Raw genomic sequence first — 13,844 nt, forward strand, 5'->3', positions numbered from 1 at the left:
AGTACTTTTTACTACAATTTCATTCGCTTTATTTCAGGCGGTTGAGCGCGGCTCTTAACGCGTCTGGTCGTCAATCATTCTAACTAAAGTCATCGGTGAACAGACCTTTATGGCTTCTGGTCTTTGCCAAAACTTTTGAAAACAGTGCATCACTAGCAGAAGAGTTTATCTTGTAGAAACTATTACAGAAGACCGGTTAGTCTTAGTTCTATTGCCGGCACCACAACACAACGTCCTTCAGGGCTGCCTCTTATGAAAACGACATCCATGTCCCCAACCACGTGATTGACCATGCGTCCAATACACGCATTGACTTTACGCATGGCAGTGAACACAGTGTTTCGCGTAAACGCATGGCTGCATGAACACTTCGAAAAGGTCTTCGCCAATCTAGGTGGCCTGCTGTCTCAGCCAGACGGGGGTGTTGGGGGGGGAACACAACTTATCTTGAGTTGTGCATTACTTTATTCTGGGGTGCCAAACTACTCAACTATCCACACACCCCGACAGAAAGGTAAAAACTGTGTGTGTCTTTGTACAATATTATTTGTATTTTATGAAATACAATTTACCTATATAGACGGAAGAAAGTAAAATAGAAAGGTAAGGGTGTTGTTATATGTATTTCTTACCGTATAAAACCTGTAGGCTTACCACTAATTAGTACTAATTAATTAAAAAATTCGACCACCTAATTAGGACTAATTTTTAACATTAGCAAACTGTCGGGATCATTATTGTGATAAGAATGAGATCAACATATATAAACAATCTAATAAATTTAATCTAGGATATCGGACTAAAAGATATTTTCGATAACCAATGTAAGTAAGGTCACAATTCTATTGACTGACATATTATAGATGTAATTTTATACAATACGACAGGATTTATTTAAACCCTTATTTCGAGAAAAACCACAAAAAACAACACACCAAACCAAAATGACAGATTAAGTTGCCTGCCACAAAGATACGACAAGTACAACACTTCACAACAAAATACTTACCTTCTCTACTATTGAGAAAAACAAGGACAGGGAGTCGCGACACTGCACTTTTCGATTACCGGCCGAAACACCTCACAGAGCTGTTTACTTCTCCGGCTCCCTGCCCTTGTACTCGTTGCCTGCCTACCCACTCAGACTCTTTTTTCTTCAAATTTACATTATCTTTTCTGAGAAGACGTAATCCAATTTCGAGGACAGAACTATGACACTCTCGATGTGTGAGTCTTTGAGTGGAAGAAGGATGGGAGATTGGGAGGCTCTTCGACTGCGTGTGTCCTTCCAGCGGTCCTTGGCTGTACTTTGTGTCGTAGGTATACGACTTGGACGAGTAGTGCGAGGAACCTAGACTTTCTGTGGTTTGGACCGGGACATGTGAAGACCTATAACTTCAGTTCTTCGACACAGGAGGTGTTGGAGTCCTGGCCCCGGTCGACTACCGGACAAGTCACAACCTACCCTATAATCGGTCTACAACTACACCCTTCTACTTTCAACTGGAAACGTAAACACCGCAATGTCCACATAACCCCACAGGTGCGTCGACGGACGTGCGGTCAGGACTCAGGACGACCGGTCTCTCCGTGTCTCCTTCCTAGTCCTGGACACGAGTGAGTCGTCCCGGGGAGTGGTACCGACCTCGAGACGATGGCTCCATGTGATGTGAGGAGATCAACAATTTTTCCTGTGGAACAGAGATTACACAGATGGGCAATCCACTTACATATGTACCATACAGACACCTCGACTAAATAAAATCAAAAAAAAATGGGACACAAAACAAAAGGAGAGAGTCCACTAGATGTCGAACACACGGACGGGAGCTGTGTAGACCTGGGTGTACGCGATAGACTCCTCGGTCGTCTGAAGACAAGAGAAGTTGACGTCGTGGAAGGGAAGCTAGGACGGGTCACTCATCTAGTAAGAGATGACTGATGATTTATATAGTTTTGCCCCTAGTCTCTACACTAATTATGTTTCTACTTTGTTTCTCGTCCTGTACACTGTGCGTCCTACAGACAACTTACTTTGTCTACAGGAAATAAAAAGTACGTAGTTAACGATGGGAAGACGACAGGAGTCCATTAGTCTAGCGGCGAGCACAGGGTCTATCAGCACGCGAGTCTTTTGTCGACCGGTAAGCTCGACTCTCACTGGGAGCGACTTGCGTGGCGCGAGGTGCGTTGCGGAGCAGTCGACGACAACCGCGTGCTGGTCGGGTGAGTCGCGTGTCCATAGGCAGAAGTTTAGTCGAGTCAAAAAGTCAAGGACAGTGCTCGAGGGGTTTACGTACTTGTATTCTTGTAGGCAATGAATTGAAATATCGACTACCTCTTAGTCCTATACCTTCTTCATTTGGTCTAGTCAGACACCGAAGGCGTAAAGCCTGTGACAAAGATTTCCAAACACGGAGAAACCTTAGTGTAAATTTGTAAGATATATCTTTACGTCAGTTGGTGAGATTCCTGTGAAATGGTCGAACCTGGACAAAACTCTAACATTAGTTTGACAGTAATTTCCGAGAATCCCTTAGGCAGTAAGATTATAATATATAGTCTAAGACTGGAGAAATGAGAGGAGGACAGGGACAAACCTACGTAGTCATGCGTCCTTCAACGACTCGCACGACCTGGGTAGCTGAAGTCAGTCCTATACGGACTCGAAGGACGTCGACTGAAGAAACTCGCGTGAGTCTATCTCGTCCACTAGAGATTGACGCTCGTGCATTGCTTCGTCCCTGGTGGTGGCACACGTTGCAGTCCACTCAAGTTCCAGTTGTGCATTAAAAGTACAAAAGTATGTGATTGAAAACACAAACTAGAAGTAGATTAGTCACTTAATACAATAATAAAGAGCAACGAAGTATCTCACGAACACCGTCTCCACCTACGTGACGTCCCTTACCGTCGGTTACACCTGTCTCCGGCACAATTACTAGTAGATTTACTCTACTGAATACTAACACATTAGTCCGTCGTTTAAACAAACCCCAGCCTAATGGGTTTTGTATTACGGACCCAAATTTACATTTACAATTTTACCGGGAAAAACTGGTTACGACACCAACACGAAAGATCCCTCCACTTGATGGTAGGACGTCGCCACCACCTCGCGTTGGCGCGGCGGTCTCACACTCACGTTTCGCTTTGCGTGACGTCCAGCACCTCCTCGGCCGACCTCTGCGACGACTGCGGACGGGGGACTGGGTAGGGACGACTGCTTGTCCGCGAAGGGGTAGTAGTCTCCTGGACGACGTACTCTGGACCGTACTGTTCCAGTCACTCCGGCAAACGTGTATCTTCTACTCACGTTCGATACCTCTAACTACAATATAACAACCCCCTCTAAAATTTCGCTTGTATGAGTTCCCACAGGGTACCTAAATAAGTCTTATAGTCACAAATAACGTTAGTTCAATTTACCGAATGTATCCGTTAGTGGTCTTTTGAGAATGTCTTGATTTACTCTTTACCACGAAACTTAACAGGTCACACAATAACTCCTACGTCGTCCTCTTGAACTACGGGTAACACGGACGCCCGTGCAGAAGTGAGACTGTCGAGTGGAGTCGTTAGTTCAGGAAGGGCTCGTCGTCGTCCCCCGCCCTAATCTTCAGAGGAGACCGAAGCGTGAGTGGGGGGGGGGGGGGCATATGCGGTTGAGGCGGGACGTAGACAAGAGGCGTTCGACGACCTGAAGTAGGAAACATGACCAAATCACTACTGTATTTAGGTTGGTACAGTGCACCCTATACAACGATCCACTATGAAAATATATAACGAAATTGTGAAGTCCTCCTCCTATGGTCGCGGACGCACGAGTGGACATACCCGAGGAACGACATGATGGAAGTTTAGCGGGTCTGTTGGACGCTTGGTCTGTGAGACGTCTGTCCATGTGTGTCGTTTGTAATGTGTCTGACAGACCCTTTTATAAATCCCCTAGTTTTCGAAATAAGTTCAGACTATGCCACAAGAAACAATAAAGGTATTGCACTAATAACAGACTATCTAAGGACAATACTTTAACTCAAACCTGCAAAAAAATGTCTATGTAGAAAAATAGACAACAATACAGTTTCCTGTACATATAGTTACATACTACAAAAGACGAGAGGGAGGGATGTCGCCCCTTCCGCGTACACCCTCGCAGAGTGACGGGGGGCTCCTGCGCAAAGAGGTTTGACGTCTCTCTCTTAGAGCGATAATAGCTCTCGGATACCGTGCTAAGAGACTACCTCGCCACACACAGCCCGACCCTGCGACACTGCCGTACCTTTAGTCCGTCCCATTCTCGGTAATGTCCCTCCTTTGTACGAGTGAGCCGGTAAAGTCGTGAAACCCTAAGTCACTTGAAATTTCGAATAATTTCTAGATGACTCGCCGAATTTTATTCCCTAACTTTAGGTCAAGATTCATCGAGTCTTTATGGAGACTTATAAATGACCTTCGAATAAGTAGAAAAACTAAATAAATAAAAAACAATTGTGAGTGAATGAAAATAAACGACGGAAGGAATAAAAAGTAGCACGCAAGCGGAGAAAATAAACGTATCAGGTTAAAAAAATAAGTAGAAAGTAGGCGAGAGTGAAACGAAAAGACGACATTTAACGTCCTAAATAGGTGTAAAGAAACGGACGGATGTGAGCCCGAACACAGAATGAGAGACGGAAAAATAAATAGCGGACAGTCTACAACCGAGACCCGCCACGACCCTTGGCCTAGGACGAGGTATCCTGGCCCAGTCTTGGTACCGAGCCAGCAATGCAACGTTGTCCGCCGATGGACGCGAGCGACCACCTCTCGGACTCCGTCCTGCCTGCACCGGGACGTCTGGGAACAGTTGCGGAGTCGGGGGGAGGAGTTGGTGAATGTAGGATGCCTCGTTCTACCAAGCTCTGTACACGTCTGTGATGACAAACGTGACAAAAGTTTGTTTACCTAGTAAGTTCGTGTTTATCTAGTATAGTCGGTCCAAATACTTCGCATCTGAGAGCACACACAAGAGTCCGAGAGGACTGGGCGCACCGATTCTGCGCCAGTCCCGCGACACTCGACGACGGCGACGCTCGGACCACCGTGTTCGACCTAGCTCACAGTCCACAAACTGTACCACGGACTGCTCGCTCACCCGTGTGTCCATACGTACACCTTCCTTTCTTCTCAAATTTACAACAATAACCCAAACTTGACTAAGTGTGGTTTATTCACATATCTCATGGTTTATGATAAAGGAGTCATTTTGTTGTGTTACTTTGAGAAGGTTCATTTTTTGTCAGTCAGGTCGTTAATCCCTACCCCAATGGCTCAGGCCATGCATTTGCCCGGGGCTCTGACCTTAATAATTTCTGGCAGCCATGGCGATTCGAGGCTGCAATCGCAAGAAAATAGGCCATAGACCCTGTACATTTTGTTACAGTCACACAGTACGAGTGTTTTAATATAACGTCAAAATCACAGCAGGTGAGGCACCAAGAATTGACGTTTTTCTGACGTTTTACGCAGTTACTAATAAAAATCATATAGCTAAGAGAAAGGGCAGACACACGCTCCCCGCCCCGATCAAAGTGTGGTGGCCGACGAGTGCGTCGTTGTGTGTGTGTGTGTGTGTGTGTGTGTGATGCGTGTGTGTGTGTGTGTGTGTGTGTGTGTGGTGTGTGTGTGTGTGTGTGTGGTGTGGTGTGTGTGTGTGTGCGTGGTGCGTGTGCGTGCCGTGTGTGGTTTGTTGTGTGTGTGTGTTGTGTGTTGTGTGTGTGTAGTGTGTCGTGTGTGTGTGTGTGTCTCCTCTACAGCCTCCTTTTCGCGACGCCTTCACACCAATTGAAATTGGGCAGAGCAGCTACACCTGTTAGAGCCAATAGGTTGTCGCGTTATTCTCAAATCGTTACAAGTCCTGCCATTGTCTCGTTAACACAGAATTTCTAAATCGTTTCTCACGTCGGAGTAGCTGCCTACTTTACGTGGCAACCTGACAGAAAGACGATCGAGACATCGGGTCTGGTGCTATTGCAAAGGTGCCAGTCCACAATACATACGATTCGTCGTTCGTGGCCTCATTGATTTATGTACATATGTTTGTACAATTCTAATCTCCATTGACTCAATAAAAAAATCAATTCAAGACGAAATGTCAAGCAGTAGTCTAATAAATTATGCTCAAACCAATTTTGCAACAAAGAAAACTACACTTTATAATACGATAATAACATTATTTTTCGCTTCCTATCAAAACAAAGTGTAAAGAATCAATCCATTTGGAAAAAAAAAAAGAGGTTTTTTGGCTATTCCTCATGGCAATTTTCTTACTGGCCTAGCCTATTAGCCCATAGGCTATTTTCTCATATCGGAAATTTTGGAATTGCTATGGGGAGGGGGATCAGTCGTCTATAAGAAGAAAATCCTTGTAAAATTCATTGCCAATTTACTGACTGATATATCGTGAAATAGGTCAGACATCTGGGGAGTGTTTCGCGAACCTGTATGATGTCCAGTAAGTGGGAAGCGTGGTAAGTATGTCTGTATATCTGATACCGACCCTAGCCTTGGGTAGTTGGAAGACCAACTTTCTTGCTGGTCGTGAGGAGCGTCGGTGTCAGTGGAAATGAAACAACGAAAAGCGTCACCGTAAATTTATTGAAATTACAAGGAAAGAGAGACAAGAGTATTACAGACTAGAGTCAACACATATAGTTTCGGTATGCAGACAGACAAGCGGACCCACGAGACGTCCCACCACTCCTGGGGAGTCCGAAGTAGGGGTCGGGACCTGGAACGCCTCTGGAATGCTGGACCTCCAGATCTAGGGGGCAGGTGGCTGTGTGTCGGCGTGTGTTTGTTACTCTCAAAATTTTTTATTGCGGCTTTCGGACTCTCTGCGACTTGTTGAGACGTTTGTTACTCTGGGACCACACTCACTCTTCTACACACTGACGTGAAACTTCATTGCAACGAGAGACACCACATCCCGTCACCACTATCGCTGAGCTGTGGTACGTCAGGGACACGCGACAGGCCTTCGAGTCATAACCCTCGAACGTCCTCGAGAGGGACGACTGACCGTTAGATAGTCATTCTGTCGGAGACGGGTCACATTTTATTATTTGTGAGGTAGCTGAGAAAAAAGTAAGTGAAACGGTAGATAGATAAAGGTAACACGCTTATTTGTGTGGTCCGTTACTTGTCACAATCAACTGCAGGACGAACAGAGGGTCCCCGGGAGGCTCAGTCCGTCCCCACTCCAGTTGTCCACGCCGAGAGTACCTCAGGTCCAGTTAGTTTCTAAGGTCCACTCTGTGGACGAAAACAACAAATCCTACTCATATCTGCAAAGAATACAACCGATAGGGACCATTATGTGGCTAGTGTTACATCCATACAAGTTCAATTACACCAATAGAAGAAAGCAGTCGCTAGAGACAGACAGGGACGAACCGGGCAGACCGTCCGGTCGACTACTCCCTCTCTCAATGACTTCAGTCCGGCCTCTAGGACGCGGACGACTGAGCCGTCTTTCCGCTCTCCTCTACCTTCAACCGGTACGTTGTTCCATACTTAATTTTGTCGTGATATTTACTCGAAGGAGGGAACTTTACACAAACGTAGCGAGGTCTTCATTGGTTGAAAGGAAAGTGTATAAGGTTGTCGTTTGTCCCTATCTATTTGGTGTTAACCTGTGCAACAAACAACATACGAATCACGTACTAAAAGTAGTCATGACGCAACACCTGACTGGAGCGACAGGAGACAGATCCACACACGATTGTAGTACCTCAGAGCGCCTGCGCGACGACGCTCGAGCCGCGTCCGAGTCAAGTCGTAGACGGAGAAGGCGGGCAGTCCGTCGCCTCGGTCGCCCGGCCCGGCCCCCGGCGCGTCCAGTCACTAGTAATGTTCTTTCGGTCACCTCCCTCAGACTGAGACAAAAGTTCCGTCTGAGAAGACTGCCCGATAATTCACCTCTAGTCAGGCTAGGTAACAGTATTCAAAGTCACAGTTCCTGTCGACGGTCCTACTTAGATCCTTAGGTCTTAGAATAGTCCGTAAAAGTCGAAAATGTTGGTTCTCCCCCTGGGGAAAAATAATAATTTGGTTTCATAATCTTTGCACTTGACACCGTAAAACAAGTGTCTAAGAGTAGGCGGGACGGTAGTTACCGCATAAGGGCCCGGGGGTCGACCCCAGACCAGTACCTGGACGACTTGCTTGTCGCGACGCCTAAAGAGGCCAGGTGGGTCTCAGTGTCTGTTTCGGACCCGTTCGACGTTCCGTGACCTGGTCGAGAGGACTGCTCGAGTTCCTCCATTACTCCCTTTATGTGACTGAGTGCCGAGTGTGAGTTGTGTGACGACTTGTCGACCAAGTGAACCTATTTACCCATGTCATTTTTCTCCACACTTAATTACTTGTACGACACGAAGGTCGTTACTGGTGACAGAACGTGCAAGATTGGTGTCTGTAGAAGAGACATCAACACGGTCCCGGACCACAGCCCGGGGCCTCCGCACCTCTTCTACAGAGGAGTCACGTCTCCTCGGACGACCGTTCTCTCTGAACCAGGTCAGACTAGTTTTGTGTCTCGGTTCGACGACCGACAACAGGACATAGGAAACGGGTCCTAAAGTCAGGGACCTCGAAAACACATAAACATCCTTTCGGTGAGGTACCAAAGACACTTTACGAATTGGACGGGGAGATGTCCTACAATAGCCTGCACGAAACAAACATGACACCCGCGGTGGACCTCATGATGGACAACGTGACATGAGGGTGGATGGGGTTCCCTGAGGGGCTACGGACCTACGGTCAACATAATCCTAGAGCTAGACACAAACCCGAGTCTGCATTCTCCGTTAGAATACATGAATAAGTATACTGTAAAATATTTTCTAAGCGATCGTAACACGTCTGGAATTGGGAAAACGCGTGTCTGGTCGTAAGTCTATGGAGCTTCAGTGAAGACAACAGTCACTCGACAATAGTACATTTAGACGCGTATAAGACTTTTTTCTCCAAAATATTACAACGCATTGTAACGGAGTTTTCTTTTAGTGAAAACACCTGTGAATTTTCCGAGTAAGCGTTCCCAGGTTCTCTCGAGAACACTTATACCCACACAAATTATATAATCTGGATTCCGTATAAGATTTAAACTAGGTCTCATACTTATTTTACATAAATTTATAACATATACCCACCGATTATACGGACACTTATTTCAGTTTAATCCATTTCTTGGTATGGGTGTAGCCTACCCCAGCCATACCCTGGCGCTGCCACTGATGGGATGTATGGGGCGGGCCATTCTGCGCATGCGTTAAATGCATTAAATATTTTAACGCAATTAATTCAAAAAATTAATTACCGCCGTTAACGCGATAATTTTGACAGCATTAGTTATTACCAATGTCATTTTTGGTATACTGCTCATTATTTTGTGAAATATTCTTAAACTGAGTTATACAACGCTTTTTATTTTGGACATACCTGGTCATGTGTGAAATCTCCCACCAGCCTGTTCTGAATGTTGGGGTAGTTGGCGATACGACGCAGGATCTTGGCACTCTGGAAGGAAGCCTCTGGGTTGGAGCTGCTGTGGTACAGATACCTGCGAGGGACAAATATAGACCACCATTAATAATGTGAAGGTCCGATACATGAACACACAAGAACAGACCATCCCAGCAATGGGTATCATTCCACAGTTTGCATTAAAACCTGGGTGCCCATTTTTACCTGCCAATATTGACTATGTGATCGGCCCTTCGTGTTTGAGGGCTGACCCCCTGGAGAAGCTGCTCCAAGGGGGAGACCAGCATGGAGGCCTGGCTCTCCCTGAGGAGGTCCATGAACACCACCTCCTTCTGCAGGGCCAAGTCCAGCAGGCACAGGACGCGCAGCACCGCCGACTCCAAGTGCTTCTTACCTGTCGGGGGAGAGGAGCAGAGCTTGTCAGTACACACAGACACATAAGCAGACTCCCTTTTGTTCTCCAGCAAGTGCATATGTTCTCTCACCAGGGAAGGGTGCATAGGTGTCCAGCTGGCGCACCCCCTCCTCCAGCAGGCTGAGGCAGAGCGTCAGCGTGGGCGAGTCGTTCAACAGGTGGAACATGAGGCTGTGGCCCGGGGGCTTGTGGGCCGCGAGCTGCTCGCCCTGTAGCTCCACTATCTCCTGGACAAAGTCTGAGGGCTGGGGCTCGTAGTCCCGCAGCAGCTTGTGGAACACCTCCAGCACAGCGTCAGCAACCTCCCACTGAGAGACCACAGCAAGGGAGAGACAAGTGAGTATGTGTAGTTCAAAGAGCATACATGCATGCACATGTTAAGAGACTGGGTGAGCTCTTTACCTTCTCAGCTGGATGGCGATATGCTCGGGTGGGGAAGGGGAGGAACACAGAGTCACGCAAGAAGTTCAGGTATGGTTGGAAGCCGGGTGCGCGTAGCCCCGCCCCTAAATTAACAGGCAGGCTGCTCTCCACCAATGTGCTGATCAGGTGACAGAAGCCCCGTGTCAGAGGATACTCCTCACAGCTGGACTCGATCTCATTCAGCTCCACCTGAGAGTCAAACAAAGACAATCAACAATTGTACAACAGTAATGTTCATCTTGTTCAAGGATGAACATTTAATAAAAAGGAAGGTTTTTACTTTGAGAGATTAAAAAGAACTGTAACTTTTATGCAGTAAACTTCTTTTTTTTTTAAATAACCTGCACCATTCAAGTCTAAATTATTTTGCATATTTGGATCTTAAAAATATGCCCAATAGGCATCAGTCAAATGTTGATGCTGAAAAATCATTCCATGTAATGAAGCATCTTATTATATATATTTATTTGTATATCTTATTAGCCATATCCTGAAGTAAAGCGAGACCGAGAATAATCTAAACTTCGCCAAACACAAAAGACTCACCTCAATTCCAGCTGCCTGCCTCTGTCCCGGGGCTCGCACTGTCTGAAGGATCTGTGGTAAGAGAACATGAAGATAGAAAACTGAAAAACTGAAAAACAATGCCTTAACAGAATGAAGCATTTTTGTGAAGTCAAGAGAATAAAAAAGATAGATACTGGTATCACTGAGATAAAATGACTGGCTGACAATACATTTGAAGTTTTGTGTTGGTCTGGTATAATAGCCAAAATATTGCCTCAAAGACTCACTGCTCTATCCCAATATGAAAATTAAACCGTGGCCGTTTCTCAAAGTCGAGTAAAACTGCTGCAGAGCAACTATTTCCAGTATACTACGTCATCGAGTGGCGCCGAAGCACTGTTTAAATGCATGTTAAATGTCCAGCATTCTGCGCCACTCTATGACGTAGTATACTTGAAATAGTTGCTCTGCAGCATGTGTACTCGACATTGAGAAACGGCCCGTGACCTTTCAGAAACTATGTTTAAACTTCATCAACTTAACCCTCCTGTTGTGTTCTGGTCAAATCTGACCGATTCACTACTTTCATCAATCTTAACTTTTTGGTTTTAGATTCGATTGCATTAAGGCTTTATGATATCCTTCACAGTAGACATTTGAACATATAAAATTGCTGATCACCACTTTCATTGAATTTTGGATGATTTAGTAAACTTTGTGAAACCCATGGTGTTCCCGCTCAAAAATGACCACCATAAAGAAAAGGAATTAGTAACCATCCAGATCAGATAAAACACACACACACACACACACACACACACACACACACACACACACACACACACACACACACACGCACACACACACACACACACACACACAAAAAGAACAATTTGACACATTTCCCGCTCTTATGTGCCCATCCCCCCTCATGGATCACACCTGGCGCACCAATACATGTTCAGTGTCTGTTCTTTGTATATTTACTGCAGTTCTTCATGTATACCNTCAAATTTGTAACACCCATGGTGTTCCCGGTCAAAAATGATCGCCATAAAGAAAAGGAATTAGTAACCTTCCGGATCAGATACAACACACGCACGCACGCACGCACGCACGCACGCACGCACGCACACATACACACACACAGAACAATTTGACACATTTCCTGCTCTTACGTGCCCATCCCCCCACATGGATCACACCTGGCACTTCAGTGTCTGTTCTTTGTATATTTACTGCAGTTGTTCATGTATACCAGTAGTCTGATACAATATGTACAGTTTGAAAGGGTGTTAAATGAAATGTGGTGAGGATTAATGGTTTTTGTGTTAATGTAATAGCAGTTAAAACAGGACCGGTCAAATTTGACCGTGAACACCAAAGTAAGGGGGGGGGGGGAACGAAGACAATAGGAGGGTTAAAGGCAGTAGCTTGTCCTCCTCTCTCAGCAGAAATCCCTCCATGTTCAATCAGGGCTTTGTTCATATATCATTTTTAGTCTGATTCAAAGCGCTTTTATTCCAAAAACATGGCAGGAATTGATTTTCTATGGCTGTTGACGGTGTTTGTTGAGTGATACAAAGCGGCATCCAAACCTCTCTAAAACTATCCTGCCAGCAAATTGAGACAATGTTTTTTGTACCCTTGCTTTATCAAATGATCAGATTTCTGAAGAAGTAAATGATCCTGAGAGTGACACAAGGTCATTTGAGAACATGGTGTGTTTTACAGGGTTGATTATACATTTGAATCGTTCTATCTGTCGTCTTATGTCATCAGCGGACAACTTCTGATTATTGCATCAACAACGCTCCTAAACTGTGCTTTTTTTTGTCAAATCATAGCTCCACACGCCCCACTTGTCTGGCGGAGTAACTAGTAATCAAAGCACTTGGGTTTGATGTGTGGGGCGCTGTCTAGTCACAGCCAGCCCATCAGAGTCAAGTGCAGTGGAGTGATTGCCTGCATTGTGTCAGTGATGGAGACAGAAGACGCTGTTTGTCCTTGTGCGGGAGAAAAAACGAAAACAACAGGGACGATAAAAACCTCAGCGGAGCCGCGTGTGTGTTCCAGAAGCCAAGGCCGTGTTTGGGGTGATATGGTTTTAAATGCATGATGCTACGAGCAGAAAGTGTGTGTGCAGCAGTATTTTAAACACCCAGTAGTGTCAGGATGTACCAACACACCCTGAAGTACACATCTACATCTCCACTGTAAAGTTAAACAACCGCGAGTAAGGATTTCGATGTTTCATGTATGGTATACTCTTTTGTAAATACTCCCTTAAATGTTCCCATAGTGGGACAAGTCAAGGATTTTTACTAGTTGCACCTTTTAAAGCCCCCTTTTTATTAAATTAAAATGTTGTCATCAAGTCATATTTAATGGCATTTGATTACCTGATCCAACATTGATTAATATCGATCATGGTCTAAATAAAGCTACTAGCAGTACAGAGAAGCTTTGATGATTAGACACACTAGGGATAAGACTTGAAACGCGTTCACTAGTTTATTAAATAATTATCTCAATGGTGTCAAGGGTGACTCAGTTTAACATCAGAATAGCTCAGAAGTAAGTCCAACAAATGATGTACTACTGTAGTTCACTAGATTAAATAACATTTATTTTACTGTTAAAGCTGCTTCATATTTTTTAACGTGCAGAGTTAAGTTTCCTCTGGTATATCTGTTTGTAATTCATAATAAGGAGTGTCAAGGTGAGGCGCTATTAATAACATGTGTGATATAAAAGCAACAAGAGTTACAATATGTTCCTGTTGGTGTTTAATTGATCGTTAAACTGTTTACACACACACACACACACACACACACACACACACACGCACGCACACACACACACACACACACACACACACACACACACGCACACACACACACACACACACATACACATACATACACATACATACACATACACATACACACACACACCCCCCCCC

General features: G+C 45.2%; 1 protein-coding gene across 1 annotated transcript in view; it reads right to left on the bottom strand.

Annotated features, from left to right (window-relative positions):
• The window catches only part of nup205 (nucleoporin 205), a 78,858-nt gene that overhangs the window by 63,076 nt on the left and 1,938 nt on the right, over window positions 1–13,844 (bottom strand). Inside the window, exons 2-6 of the mRNA XM_010777025.1 lie at window positions 10,919–10,998; window positions 10,352–10,561; window positions 10,020–10,257; window positions 9,739–9,928; window positions 9,490–9,610 (exon numbers count right to left, since the gene is read on the bottom strand). Of these exons, the coding sequence (XP_010775327.1) occupies window positions 9,490–9,610; window positions 9,739–9,928; window positions 10,020–10,257; window positions 10,352–10,561; window positions 10,919–10,998 (839 nt within the window). The remainder of the gene's footprint in view (window positions 1–9,489; window positions 9,611–9,738; window positions 9,929–10,019; window positions 10,258–10,351; window positions 10,562–10,918; window positions 10,999–13,844) is intronic.

Source organism: Notothenia coriiceps, unplaced genomic scaffold (genome assembly GCF_000735185.1).
Source record: "Notothenia coriiceps isolate Sejong01 unplaced genomic scaffold, NC01 NC01_scaffold00000339, whole genome shotgun sequence".
NCBI classification, from domain to species: domain Eukaryota; kingdom Metazoa; phylum Chordata; class Actinopteri; order Perciformes; family Nototheniidae; genus Notothenia; species Notothenia coriiceps.